The following is a 13,619-nucleotide window of genomic DNA, read 5'->3' as shown; positions in this document are numbered from 1 at the left end:
CAGTCCTTGCTAGGGAATTCAGCAGGGAACACAGCTCTCAGTCTGGCAGAAAATTATGCCTCTAAGCAAGGTTATGAGCCTTGCTGTACCAAAAAAGCTTCAGAACACCCTCCTGGCTTTGGTAATAAGAAGGTAAATGGCCAATGACCATTCTGGGGAGGGTATGCAGTCTGTTAATTTTTAATTTTCTGCTAATCCCAATAAAGGTCAAAGAAAATAGCTTAACTGGTCAAATTCCATATGATAAAGTGCTCATAAATGCTGCATGAGAAAATACAAATACAAGAGTCCTGTTCCCACAAAGAAAAGGTAGTTTGGCATAAGAAAAGGCATAACATGTGTAACTCTTTTTCTTCCCTGCCATAGCATGAGGTGTATTTGCTCCGGGAGGTTGTGGAGAGACTAGTTCTTCCACTCCAACCACTAAAATGTCTGCAGTTAGGTCTGAGTATGGATTGGGGTGTAGTAAAAAAAAAAAAAAAAAAAAAAAAAGAGAAGGGGTGGTGGTGAATACAGCAAATACTGAACTCTCTCCTTTCCCCCATTTTTAAAACCTAAGTTAGACTCAAACTTCAGAAAATATGAAACTTCAAAGATTGAAGAAAACTAGAAATAATAGCTAATACTGTAAAAACCCTCATTTCCTTCAAATAAAATTACCTGAAGCTGTTCAGAAACATTATGTCCATGTAGTTCATTCAAGCATTGTTGCAGAGCAGCTTTTTTCTCAGTTAACTGATCATAGAGTAGCCTGGTTTGATTCTGCAAAAGAAACAAACATCAGAAATGTATCATATATCAGGAGTATAGTAATGACCAGACAAAATTACACAGCAAACAAAGTGATTACCTCTTTAAGCAAATGCAACAAAAAGATTACCTCTTTTAGCAAATGCATTTTTTTTCCTCTTAAACAAAAAAAAAAGAACCAACACCAAAATAAAGTGTATGCATTATGGGCTTAGAGCAGTAATTGGAAGAGGGAAATTCTGAGTCTGTGTAGTATATAAGAAGCAGATTATTCTGTCACAATTATCCTCTGTGACTGTAAAAATCTGTGAAACTGGTAAGGAAATCAAATTCTTTCCTTCTGAAAATGAGAAAATGAGCCCATTACTGGTGACTGATGGAGCTCTATGGATTCTGCATAAGTTAATACTGCAAGACTTGTTCTGCTGCTGTTTGGAGACAACATCTCAGTGTTCTTCAAAGGAACTGCTTTATTATTCAGCAGTAAAGGGCCAGGATGACTTGCAAATAACGAGCACACCGGAGTTTTGCTGGACATTGCAAATTGTATTTCAAAGACCAGACTCTTCTGTCCTTACTTCAGACTAAACACCTGATCTGAATATTTTCCAGCAGTACTTAGTAGATTTAGCCCATCACCAGAATCTAAAGAAAAGTTTCTCATGATCTGTTTTTCCAACAAAGAATAAAAGAAGGAAAAATTGTGAAACCATGGCTTCTGCTTCTGTGGCACAAGATCTAAAAGAACAGTAAATGCAGTGGGGTCAAATCAACCCCCAATAGATTGCTAAAAGTAGCCCAGTGACAGACATGGCACCAAAAGGGAGGAAGCCTGCCTCTCCTAAGGACACAGCAGCAGAAAGAATATATGAAATCCTCCTTGGCCTAGTCCCTACACACAGAAATTTGCTTTAGCCTGCAGCTCAGCCTGCATGGGAGCCCGGGTTACTTCCATACTTTCTGCAGGCAAATTTCCTACTGTGATCCAGGCCTCTGTGACAGTCAGCACTGCAAACAGCACTGTAACCAGCAAAACTGAGAGAGGCCACGACAAGTTTTTTAAGTAGCCAAAAAAAAAAAAAAAAAAAGAAAAAAATAATAAAGCCCATTGGAGATTGCTCATCTGTAACCCAAATGCATTAACACTGACATGTCTAACAGATGCTGTGAAACAAGATGTGAATTTGGCAGTGGAGTACCAGGTAATTGCTATTATGATCCAGCCCAGCTTTCATGGAGCTGCTCCTTGAAGCAGTGGCAGCTTGAGTTTGTTCCAGCCGCGCCTGCAAGTTGTTAAAGCACTCGCAGAACACATCTGTGCTCCCACCAGCACAGCTGATGGACTTCAGGAGATCATCCTTTTTATCACTCAGATCAGCATGAAGTTTTTGCAGCTCCACAGACAGAGTCTAAAGGGTTGAAAGAAGAACAACATGAGTGAAAATGGTCTATGGAAGGACTCTTGCCTTTTAAGAAGCAGCAGGACTCAAGTTGATAATTGTTAAAAGCAACAGGCCCAAATCTGTGCAGTATAAAATAGTTTGGTGGTCTTATTCCTGAATAATACCAGCAGAACAGAGGGAATATCAGGCCATATATATTCTGCTGCAGCAGAAATCCACTGGGGTTTCTCCTTCCCGGAAGGATTTAGGACAGTTACCTCATACAGAGCCTGCTGCACAGCTGCTTCTTCGGTGGAGAGCACCGAGGTGTTCAGCATCTCCTCCATGTTATTCAAACACCGGCTGATTGCCAGGAGCAACTCAAACAATTTTCTGTCCAAATTGGAAGAGACTTCCTCTGCCACATTATCCTGGGTAAATGCAAGCCGGTTTTCAGTACTTTCACCCAAAGCATGGCTAGGATTCATTCAATTACGTAAGGTTAGAGGTTTGCTCAGCTAATACTAAAATGGAATTAATGAAATACTGAGGGACAGACTTGGATATATGCATGTAATATTCAGAGCTGTCAAGGCCAGTGCTGAGACAATGACCCTTTATATACTGGACAGTGGCTGTGCTCTTACAGGTCTCTAATCTCAGGCATGAGCACAACAAGTTTGTCTTGTCAGCTCCAATCCTGCAGATTAACTGAAATCATTTACAGGCTCCTTGATCTATATAGCGTGAGGATTTTTACCCACACTAGCAAACCTTTGGATTCAGGTAGCAGAAGTATTATAGCGGAAACTTGGAATGTTCCCTCTCGAAGTCCTCAGCCTATTTCTACATTATAGTTGATACCCAACACAAAAGCTCACTACAGGAACGCCATTTGCAATATTATGATTACTGGCTCTTTATCAGTGTCCAAGCAGTGTCCTGTGTTTAGAATCCCTGGGGTTTTTTGCAATGCTTAGGACATGTCATTTTTACCTGTGCATGCACCACATTTGCTTCCTGGCTTAGGTCTCCCAGCTGGACAGTGTAAGTTTTCAGTTCTTCCACAGTTGGGGTTCCTGCACCTGAGAATGTGCCTCGAGGCAGCACATTCATCTTTGTTGTGATCTAACATTTGGAAAAAACATTGCAATTAGATGAACAGCTCAAATGAAGACAGGCTATGGGCAACAAAATAACACTCTTCTCAAAAAGCATTAGAAGATTCAAAGCACTAATAGCAGCATTCCCTTTTTACTGGCAGAAGCTGGGCAGGCTATACCCTGATGGGAGATTGACTGAAAAAGGAGCCTCTGATGCCCGGCTTTATGGGCTAGAGCTGTAGCTTGTGTTAAGGCAACCCTACTGCCCACTGTAGGGTAAGTCTTGCCTGAAGAAGAGCTGACATTCATCCTTTTACATGTCTGATATTCTTCCACATATTGCAGCAATTTCAGAGAACTGGAAATCTAATCATTCTGATTAAATATGAACAAAACTTAACAATAGGAATTACAGTTTTGTCCAAGCAGTAAAATTCTGCAGTCCAGAATATGCACACAGCCCAAACTCCACTTCTGATGTCTGAGAATTCACACTGGCGAGTGGCAGAAAAAAATTTAAACCAGAGATTTGCTTTGACCAAAATGTTCTCACTTGCAGGAACTGAGACTTCCACCCACATCCACGGGAATCAGCCGGGAGCTTGCTGGGTAACTCCTCTAGCTCTCTTGAAAGAATTAAGAGATAACATCTACTCTGAATATTAACCACAGGGATTCACCTAAGTGCTCCCACACTAGCTTAGTAGTCACTATTTCAGAGACATGATTTACCTCAAAGTAAGTTTAAAAGACAATCATGGAAACACTGTGCAGTAACAATGTCCTCTAGAGAACCCTTGCAGAGATTTCAGTTATCTGATAGAAAGCCATGCTACTATGACACAGAAAGATACACTAATTGCTATCTACACTATCAGAGCGTTTTATGGAACTTAAACAAACCTGAGGTTCCACAAGCTGCCAGAGAGGAGATTTCATCTTTGATGACAGCTCCTGTTGTAAATATTGCCATTTATTACCCATTTGATCCTTTGGAGCTAAGTTGGCATCAGCCTGCTTGCTCTTTGAGTCAGAATCTCCACTGCTGTATTGAGAAAACATTGTTAGAATAGCAAATACTGAAGCAGAGTAAGTAAAACTAGGTTTCCTGTATAAAATTCGTTTCTCTTGCTCCTGCCTCAAAACCAGAGTGAAACCAAGTGCATGGATGATTATTAATCCAAGCTTTGATAAACTTTTTTTGACTTTTCCCTTCTCATGAAATATGCCAGGAGCTTGCTGGCAGCCTCCATCTCTGAAATGACAACATGGGGAACACAGTCCTGTAGGAAGTCTTGGTTCCATGCCAGAAGGTGCCTGAGCCCAATGTCCCCTTTTCCAAAGCTGCTGCTTTTACACTGGCTGGGTTTGTCTGTGCATTTGTACCACCATGGCTGTGAACAGAGATACCCAACTTGCCTCCAGATGGGCCTGATTTAGCTTAGGCCAGGTGTCAGTCCTGCCTGATAGCGAGATCCTAAACTCTGGAGTCAGCCCAGTATCAAAGAGGCTGTCACATAAATGAGCCCCCATTTCTCTGGACTGTTGATGGCAGAAATCCCCAAGCTTCTGCCATTTTTCTTCTAAAGGCACACAGAACCAAAGAACAGAACCAAGGCTTCAGCAGGGCTAGGCAGTTTTACATCACTGAATCTGGTAACTGATTCTGTCATTCTGTACCTGGATTCTGATTTCGGAGTCACGCTGTCCTCAAGCTGTGGCTGCATTTTTTCCACGCACGACTCAATAAAGTCAATGAGGCTTTTCTGCTCAGCTGCTTTTAATTTCAGGTCCTGTGCACAGAGAATAGCATGAACATTATGTGAACTGTAATAATCTGAAATGATGATTGTGCTTTTCCAATCACGTTTTATGTGAAATCATTTAGCAAAGAAAATAAGACTACACCTGTCAGAATAAAATGCAGTTTATGTATAAATGTGACTTTACAGAACAAACCATTTTCTGCAAACATGCATTTTTATGGAATATACTTCTACCTGAGCTGAAGTTTTAAAAGCAAAACCCAATCAGAAACAAATTACATCTAGAAATTTAAATGCCACTAACTGCAATCCTTACACAAAGAAAAAGGCAAGGGAAAATGGGGATTTGCTCAAATACAAGTTCGAGTGCCATGATTTCAAAGGAGAGTGGCAAGTGAAAAGTGAGCAATTCTAGCAGCTCACAGGGGATGTGGAGCAGCCTGGCCCCAGGATGGCAGGAGAATTAATTACCTGTGGGTGCTGAAGCCCATTGTGCCAGGGCTGTTGGGCAAGGGGGAGCTGGGGCGTGCTGAAACCATCGGAGTGTAGGATCTCCAGGGGCTCTGGGTCGATCCTCTCCCTGCTGGGAACCTGTCAAGAGAGACCTGTTGTGGGAAGGCTTTCAGACTTGACAACAGAGCAGAACCCCACAGGTGCAGCTTGGGGAATGGGCAAAAGCAGAGCTGCCTTGGACTTACCACACACAGAATCAGCAGCACATGAAACACAACTGCTACTTTTGCAAAGATTTTTGTCCAGTTGAATTTACTGAAAGTTTTAACATTCTAACCTTCTGCCAAGGTCCTCACATGTCTCCCCCATAGTTACTCTGCTTTCTTTGCTTTTCCTGCTAGCAGATTAGGTGATACTAACCCTCCCCTCTTTTTGTTTGACCAAATTACAGGGATGTGCAATTTATGCTTATAGATTTGGTCATGCACCTGGGTTTTCAATCTGTCTGTGCTCACAGACATATTTCAACACGAGCCAGAGGGACTGAGGCTGCTCTCAGACAAACACATCAGGTGGGCTTCTCTGATCCCTTGCACAACAGAGAGGGAATGAGCTCTGAAGCCAGGAGTTACCATCTCACCCACTGGGAAACTCAGCAAAGACTGTGCAGCTGTGGTGCAGGAGAGCTGACAGAATCACTGCATTTAAGCATTCTTCAAAGAGAAAGTTACTAAAAGGCCTCTCTGCTATGATAGTGTCACAAACATCATGGCCTTTTAGAGGCATTGAAAACCAAACCAAACCCTAAGTCCTTTTCGTGTGGTCTTAGCAAAATGCTGACCTCTGTCACTGAGCACTTAAAGCAGAAAAGATGCTGTTCAGAGACTCATTAAAAATCCACTACTTGTTGTAAACTACAAGTAATTATACAGCACTGTGAAGTAGAATAATGGCAACTCTGACATTTCTCCCTTCCTTGCTTCACATGGTGAGCTCTAACTGTTCTGCAACTACAGACCATTGAAGCACCAGGGCTCTCAACTCTTGCCCTTTGAACAACATTCATATGCTTTACCTGCTCTTCACTGTACTTGTCTTGAAGCATCATCTGGACATTTTCCAAATTGCGCTTCACCTCCTTCAGCTTCAAGGAAAGAGCTTCTGTCTTTTGTTGGTAGTCTGCACTATCTCCACAATCTTCCAGTAAAGAAAGGACCTTTTGTTCAATCTCTGATAACCTCACCTAGAAGAGACAGTAGGTAATTACTCATTCTCAGAAGTGCAACACTCCTTTTCTGATAACATTCTGAAGTCAATGCTCACACCTCCCCTGTCTGAAAAGACCAGAAACATGCAAGGAAAAAGAGAAATAGCTGCAATCCCCCTAGATTTTCTCCAATATAGTCCCTTTTTATTCTGGACAATTAAATGAATTTTATACAGAGTTAGTCTTAAAACGGTTTCAAACAAGAGCATCTGCAGGAGGTTATATTCACTCAGGTATCAAGTAATAAAACAGGAGAGCAGAAATGATAAACTCCATCTGAATGCAACCAAGAAGACAACACACCTCAGTGAGGGAGAAAGAGGCAATGCACAGACTGCTCACATCAGTCTTTAGGAGGAATGATGCTGAACTACCAACACACAGGAATGTTTCCAAGTGTCAGCCAGGCCATTGTAAACTGCTGGGATCTGATTTTTGATCCAAGATGCTGTGAATCAAAGTGTAACCCTGCATACTTTAAACTCATGTTTTTACGGTGAGCATGGAGAAGAAAGGTACCATGACTCAGCTGCAAAGTAATCAACTGCAATAAAGTAATTGCTTTACATCACATGCCCATATGTAGAGACTGTTTCTCTTCCATTCTGTGTGTATTTTTCTGTGTAGATCTTGAGTAGGTTAGAGAACCCTCTTCCCCTGCCCAAGTTCATGTCCTAACATTGATCCAGATTGACTGATGCCAGCAGGAATTCAGCAGTGCTTACAGCTGCCTGAATCCTGCTTGTTTTCACCAGCTGGAACTGCCCTGGTGAAGCCTATGCTGACAGAAACCCTGAACGGGATCCAGACACAGCCAGCTACTTAGGTGCATTCAGGATCCTAATTCCCACAGAGTTCAGCACCTGAGCACTTGGCTGAATCACAGCCTAAACCTAGAGGCACTCCAATTAAAAACAACCACCCCAAACAACAACAAAACAGCTGGTAATGTCCCTCAGTAATTTGAAGTGGTGACATTTTGGTATTGTGAGTGAAATTTGTTGCTGTAGGTAGGCTCAGTGCTTGAAGCAAGCTGGCACACCAGACTGGCATCACGGGGAGCCTCAGAGTGGCACGCCTGCACACTCTGTTTTAATTTGCACATGCTGCATGCCAGGGCTCCCTCCCACCCAGCCCCTGGTGCCAGTCCTGTTTTCCTCCTCCCATTCTCACCAACAGGTACCACCCACTCCTTTTGTTCCACTGCCATGGGGGCAAGAGGCTGCCCTAGGTGCACAGCAGTAAGTCCAAATATCACCACTGCTCATTGCTATCTTCCTACCTTATAGCAAAAACTACGAAAGTAAAACTTAGCAGCATGGAAGCTTTCTTAGACCAGTCTTTTAAATCATTCTGACAAGCAGAAAGTGAAAAATGTCAAAAGAAAAAAAAATACTCTTTTGTTTCTAGCTGACTTATCAAGATCAGGACCAATGAAAAATTGCATTTTAATAGAGGATTCAAATTATACTGAGCCGTGGTTTTGAAAATAATCCAAATCAAACCAAAGCTTTACATATACTCCAGAATTCTACCTAAATCCCCATGATCCATACAGATCCCAACTCTAAAACCAGGTTTTAGAGTAACCAAGCCCTGGCAGAGCTGCACCTGAAGCTGAAGCCAAGCAGTTACCTGTTCTGTGCACAGAGGGAGGGAGCTGCTGAAGCAGGAGAGAGGCAGCAGGCAGAGCTGTTCTGCAGACACACCCCCAGGGAAGGGGGCTGGCTGGCACGGCAGCAGCAATGTCACCACCTTACCTGGCAATCAGCAAGCTGCGGCTCCACCATCTGCTGCCTCTGCGGGGTCTGAGGGTCTGACCTCAGGGACATTTTAGTTTTGTCTAGCCATTGCTCCAGCTCGGCCACCTGGGCCTGGCACACCAGGAGGACGGATTCTGGCTCAGGCCTCCCGCCATCCAGCGCTGTCTGCGAGCCCAGCGCGGCGTTGGGGACTGGAGGCGGCTGGTGGCTCTGAAGCAAAGCACATCAAAGCACCGTGGTGAGCGACCTGGTTTTGTAATTTCCCTCCCCTCCTCTTACCAGTGAGAGATGATTAACTTTCACACTCACAGAGCCCTGAAACAACTCTGTCGCCACGCTCCCAGACTTGGGGGGAGAAACAAACCAAGAAGGAAAAAAGGAAAGAAAGGGAAACTCAGCAGGCAGGCGATCCGAGATCTGGTGTAACAGGTTTCCAGGCAGCCATTTGCATCTGCAGGGATCTACCTGAGCAGGGCAGCTATACCTGAGCGCACAGGAGGTGGATGACTCAACATTAACCTGTTCTCCCCTGAGGAGAGATGTTTTTCTGTGGGAGTTACACGTAAAAGCAATGCAGTTGGAAGCTGCAAAACAAGTTGTTGGACAATGCTTACAAGCTACTTGCGTGTGTTCAGTTACAACACTTGAACATGCTTTATTTGGGCTCTAAGTCACACAATAAAAAAAATGGTGTATTTTTAAGGACATCTTGTGCAATTCTTCTCAAATATGCTTCTTGAAGAAGCAATATTGCACTGCACACGTCCATAACAAGAAGTCCAAAGTACTTGCAGATAATGAGTGGTGACTTGGAAGGCTGCACAGGTCTGTATATGCCTCCACACATGCAAACACTGGCACTTAGTAAGTAAATCAAGCACAACACCACAAGAGCAGAACTACCTGAATGCTCCCATGGCTCCAGAGCACACAGGCACCTAAGATGGCCAGTACTAGTGCACAACCTTCATATTAAAATGAGATTTGGCATAAAAAAAAGAGAGCCAAAATGCATTGTTCCAGCTATCAATGTCATCACAGAATGATAGAATAGTTTGGCTAGGAAGGAGCCTTTAATGGTCATCTAGTTTCAATCCCCCTGCCACAGGATATTGGAAAAAATTTCTTCACCAAAAGGGTTGTCAGGCATTGGAACAGGCTGCCCAGGAAGTGGTTGAATCATCATTTCTGGAAATGTTCAAAAAAATGTGTAGATGTGGCACTTAGAGATGTGCTTTAGTGCTCAACGGTGGTGCTGGGTTAATAGTTAGACTCTATGATCTTAGAGGTCTCTTCCAACCTTAACAATTCCAGGACTCCGTGATCCTAAGAGCTGAAGCTGCTCTGCCACCAGACTGCTGCTCCTGGTGTTCCTGGAGCACTCATGTTTCCCTACACTCTTTTGTATATAACCTATAGGCTACTGCCTACTCTTATCTTAGCCTTTGCATGTCTTCCACAAAGCGACAACACGTGTCAAGCTCCTTAATTCCTCCTGTAACTGCCATTTAAAAATTCCATGGCTGATGTACGTTTACATCACTCAAACCCCTCCATTCATGCCTGGATGAATGACAAGCCAGCAGCTTCCCTTCTGAAAATTCTCCATTTTGTTCCCTAGAAAACTGCCCTTTCAAGGAAAAAGTCAAATTTTATCATCACCCAGAGCAGCAATATGAAGAGGCCACAAAGGATTGCAGGTATTCTACCATATAATACTGCAGCAAACTCCAGTAGCAAAACAGTGGAACAGGGCCTCTGCCCACGAGGTAGGTTCCACAACTCACTCAGGATGTCCCCTTGTTCAGGCCTTCAAACTCACCATAGCCAGACTGCCATCAGCTTCAGGACCTTCAGTGCCCTCCAAAGCTTGCAGAGATGTTTCTTCACCATGTTTACTGGGTGATTCAGGTATTGCTTCCTCATCCTGGAAAGACAGAGGCAACAGTGGAAATATTTGTATCTTCCATACAGACGTGCAGTAGTGGAGATGTGGCACTTTGGGATGTGGTTTGGTGGTGGTCCTGGCAGTGTCAGGTTTATGGCTGACTCAATCTTAAAGCTCTTTTCCAACCTAAATGACTCTCTGATTCTATGTTCCATTGCCTTGCTGTGGTAGAGAAGCCTCAAAGAGCAGCAGCCACTCAACCTACTGTGGTCCTGGCCCAAGAGGATTCACAGAGAGCAGTTTTGTTATGCCTGTGGCACTGATGTACAGAAACAAACAGTTGCAGCTATCACAACATTACTGAGGCACCATGAGGAACAGAGCAGAATGGCAACAAAACTGTAGCTGATTGGGTGTCCTAGATGCTGATTTTCTCATGTACAAAGAGAACCTCTTCCACAAATCACCCCCTACACTTTAGAGCCTTTCCAGGGTTCAGTGAAACAAGCTGCTGCTACTAAATGTGCATTTCTACCTTTGAGGGCTTTGTACAGCTAAAAGGAATGAGTCATTGAATCATTTTGATTGCAGAAGAACCTTAAGGTGACTGAGTCCAACCAGTATGTGCAACAGAAAAAGAGATTCTACACAGCAAGATTTAGTGTGAGATGGAAGATATGAATAAGGCTACCTTGTCCTGCATTTCTGCAGTTCTCTTGCACTGCAGGCTTCAGCAACACTTAGGACTTACGCGGATCTTTTCCGCAAAGATGAGTTTCCCATCCCCACGGAGATAAACCTGAGTGCATTACCTGAACAATGCCATCTGACAAGGTACCAGAAGACCAGGAGGTTGCACTGTCTTCCTTGTGCCTTTCATCATCTCTTTCTGAAGGCCAAAAGCTTGCATCTTTCTCTGTGGCTGTACTTCCCTTTGAAAGCAGTAACAGCTCAGCTTTAGCTTGTGAACAGGAAGCTCAGATATATTCCTTCAGGCCATGTAAAGCACTGCAAACATCTAAAACACCTTGCTCTATTTCTGCCTTATCTATCATATCTGTGCTTCCCAAATCTCTTCTTGCTCTGTAGCTCTGCTGCAAGATGAATGGCAGCTGGATGACACTGATAGTTTTCTCTAGAGGCTGCAGAATATTCTCATTTTTTACAGTATTAAAAAAAAACCTGAAAAAAACCCAAACAGACCAACAACCACCAAACCAGCAACAACACACTAGTTTTCTCCTGTCCTGTCCCCTAAAAAGTCTTGCATGTAAAGAAAAATTGTGCCAGTGAAGATGTAGAGTGAGAAACCTTGAAACCAAAGTGCTTGGATCAGTAGTGAGGCACCACTTCTCCAAGCAGTTTGGACTTCTTTGCACTATCTTGCCATGGAGTTTTTTTTTCCAAAAGCAATTAATTTCATCATGAATCTTTATTCCCTGCTTTGCTCCTCTGCAGTTCACTTGGGCATTTAGGATCTCCAGATTCAGAGCCCAGTTTCCTGTAGTTTCACCCAATCTCCCAGAAATTCCCTCCATCTTAACTTCACTCCCAATAGTCTAATCACACCTGTTTTTTCTTAAGTTCAAACATACAGATAAATTTTGTTGTTGCTTTTTATGTTTTGGCATTCCAGAGGCTAATTCTTTCTGAAACACACCTCCACATATAAACATTGGTATTTAAGCCTGTATTTTGCCACTAACACTTCCATAAAGGGGATATTACTAAAAAAGCAATCCCACCAAAAGCAGGATCACACCTCACTGAACAAGGTGCTGTGTAATACTGGCACTGGAATATTGGCACACTGGCTTGAGTGCAATTCCTTTGTATCCTGAAGTGATAACAGATATTTTGGAGTTGAAATATTTCAGATTTTCACATTTTTCATAATTTCTCCTTTACCAAAATCTTCTGTCTTACATACACAGCTGTATATATATAAAACACACTGGACTCACCTTACTGTGTAAAGAACAGTCTTCTGATTCTTCATCCAAGGAAGGTAGAAGAGATATCACTCCTCTTTTTTTCAGCTACAAAAATACACACAGAGAGACAACCCCATTAATCATGACAAGAACGGTAAAAGCCTCTTCACTTCATGTAAGCCAAAACAAATTTACCACTTGGGATCCACTTTTGGAGAAGCACTGAACATCTGGCAACCGACATTAGTGTCACTGAAAGCTGCAGGTTCTAAGCACCTCTGAAAATTGGGACTTGATGCTGTTAGGTTTCAACAGCACAGCTATAAAAGGGACAAATTTCATTTTGCCCCATGAAAATAATTCACTGAAAATCCCAGAACAACTGATTATCAACAAAACTATCCATGGAGCACTTTGCTGTTGATTGATGCAAACTTCATGCTTAAAGTGAAAAAGGCTAAAAAATAGCCAGAGGCACACCACTCCTGCCTTCTCCTAGACACGCATCACACTCGTCCTTCTGAACACAAAGGGAGGAGAGACAGTATTGATTCACACGGGCAGGGGTGCTCCTCTCTCACATGCCACTCCTCCAGGAGCAAGAAGGGTTATTTACCTCCCCTCTTTGGCCCTCAGGTGAGTGATCACTTACCTGCTGACCAGAAATATCAGTCCCAATCAGGTCACTCTGTGCTAATACAGGGGCTGGAGGTTCATCTGCTGCTTCAAACACTTCTTGCTGTAGGCGCTGGTGAAGCTCAGACATGGAATTCTTCATCCCGGTAAGGAAATCTTCCTTTCTTTGGCACAGCTTTATGATTTCCTCTTTTACAGCTTCCATTTCTCCCTAAGGAGCAACAACATCTGTAAGCATCCATTGTTCTTACTTAACCAAACAGCAACGTAACAGATGATACCAGTGATGCCTCTTACTGGTACTGGGGCCATTTCCCCTTTTTCCTTTTTCTGGGCTTTGGGACAGTTCCCCATTGTCACTGCAGGAGATGTCCAGGTACATGCAAACCAACAGCAACAGATTCAGTGCACGACAGCAGCTGCCACTGGTCATACAGAAGTTGGTAGTGTGGAAGGAAATGTGGCAGGCTGGAACTAATTCTAACTAGGTCCTGCATATCCATGAGAATACCAGTTTCCTCCAGGACAGAGGGAATGCAGATGGGTTGCATTACTATGTGTGTCAGAGCAGGTGATGTTACCTCCAACTACCTTCCCTGGAAGCCTGACACTCAACACTTGGGAAAGCCCTGAGGAGGGCAAAGACAGAAAATGAGGGTAGTTCAGGGCTCAGTCTT

At 43.3% G+C, this 13,619-nt stretch overlaps 1 protein-coding gene across 1 annotated transcript in view; it reads right to left on the bottom strand.

Annotated features, from left to right (window-relative positions):
- SYNE2 (spectrin repeat containing nuclear envelope protein 2) overlaps nt 1-13,619 on the bottom strand; it is a 165,381-nt gene that overhangs the window by 70,586 nt on the left and 81,176 nt on the right. Inside the window, 13 exon segments of the mRNA XM_032112608.1 lie at nt 661-762; nt 1,950-2,159; nt 2,411-2,563; nt 3,129-3,260; nt 4,139-4,280; nt 4,916-5,028; nt 5,473-5,592; nt 6,530-6,697; nt 8,482-8,694; nt 10,307-10,411; nt 11,185-11,304; nt 12,337-12,411; nt 12,959-13,153. Of these exon segments, the coding sequence (XP_031968499.1) occupies nt 661-762; nt 1,950-2,159; nt 2,411-2,563; nt 3,129-3,260; nt 4,139-4,280; nt 4,916-5,028; nt 5,473-5,592; nt 6,530-6,697; nt 8,482-8,694; nt 10,307-10,411; nt 11,185-11,304; nt 12,337-12,411; nt 12,959-13,153 (1,848 nt within the window).

This window comes from Corvus moneduloides, chromosome 6 (genome assembly GCF_009650955.1).
Source record: "Corvus moneduloides isolate bCorMon1 chromosome 6, bCorMon1.pri, whole genome shotgun sequence".
In the NCBI taxonomy this organism is placed as follows: Eukaryota; Metazoa; Chordata; class Aves; order Passeriformes; family Corvidae; genus Corvus; species Corvus moneduloides.
This window is presented reverse-complemented; position numbering and strand designations above follow the sequence as displayed.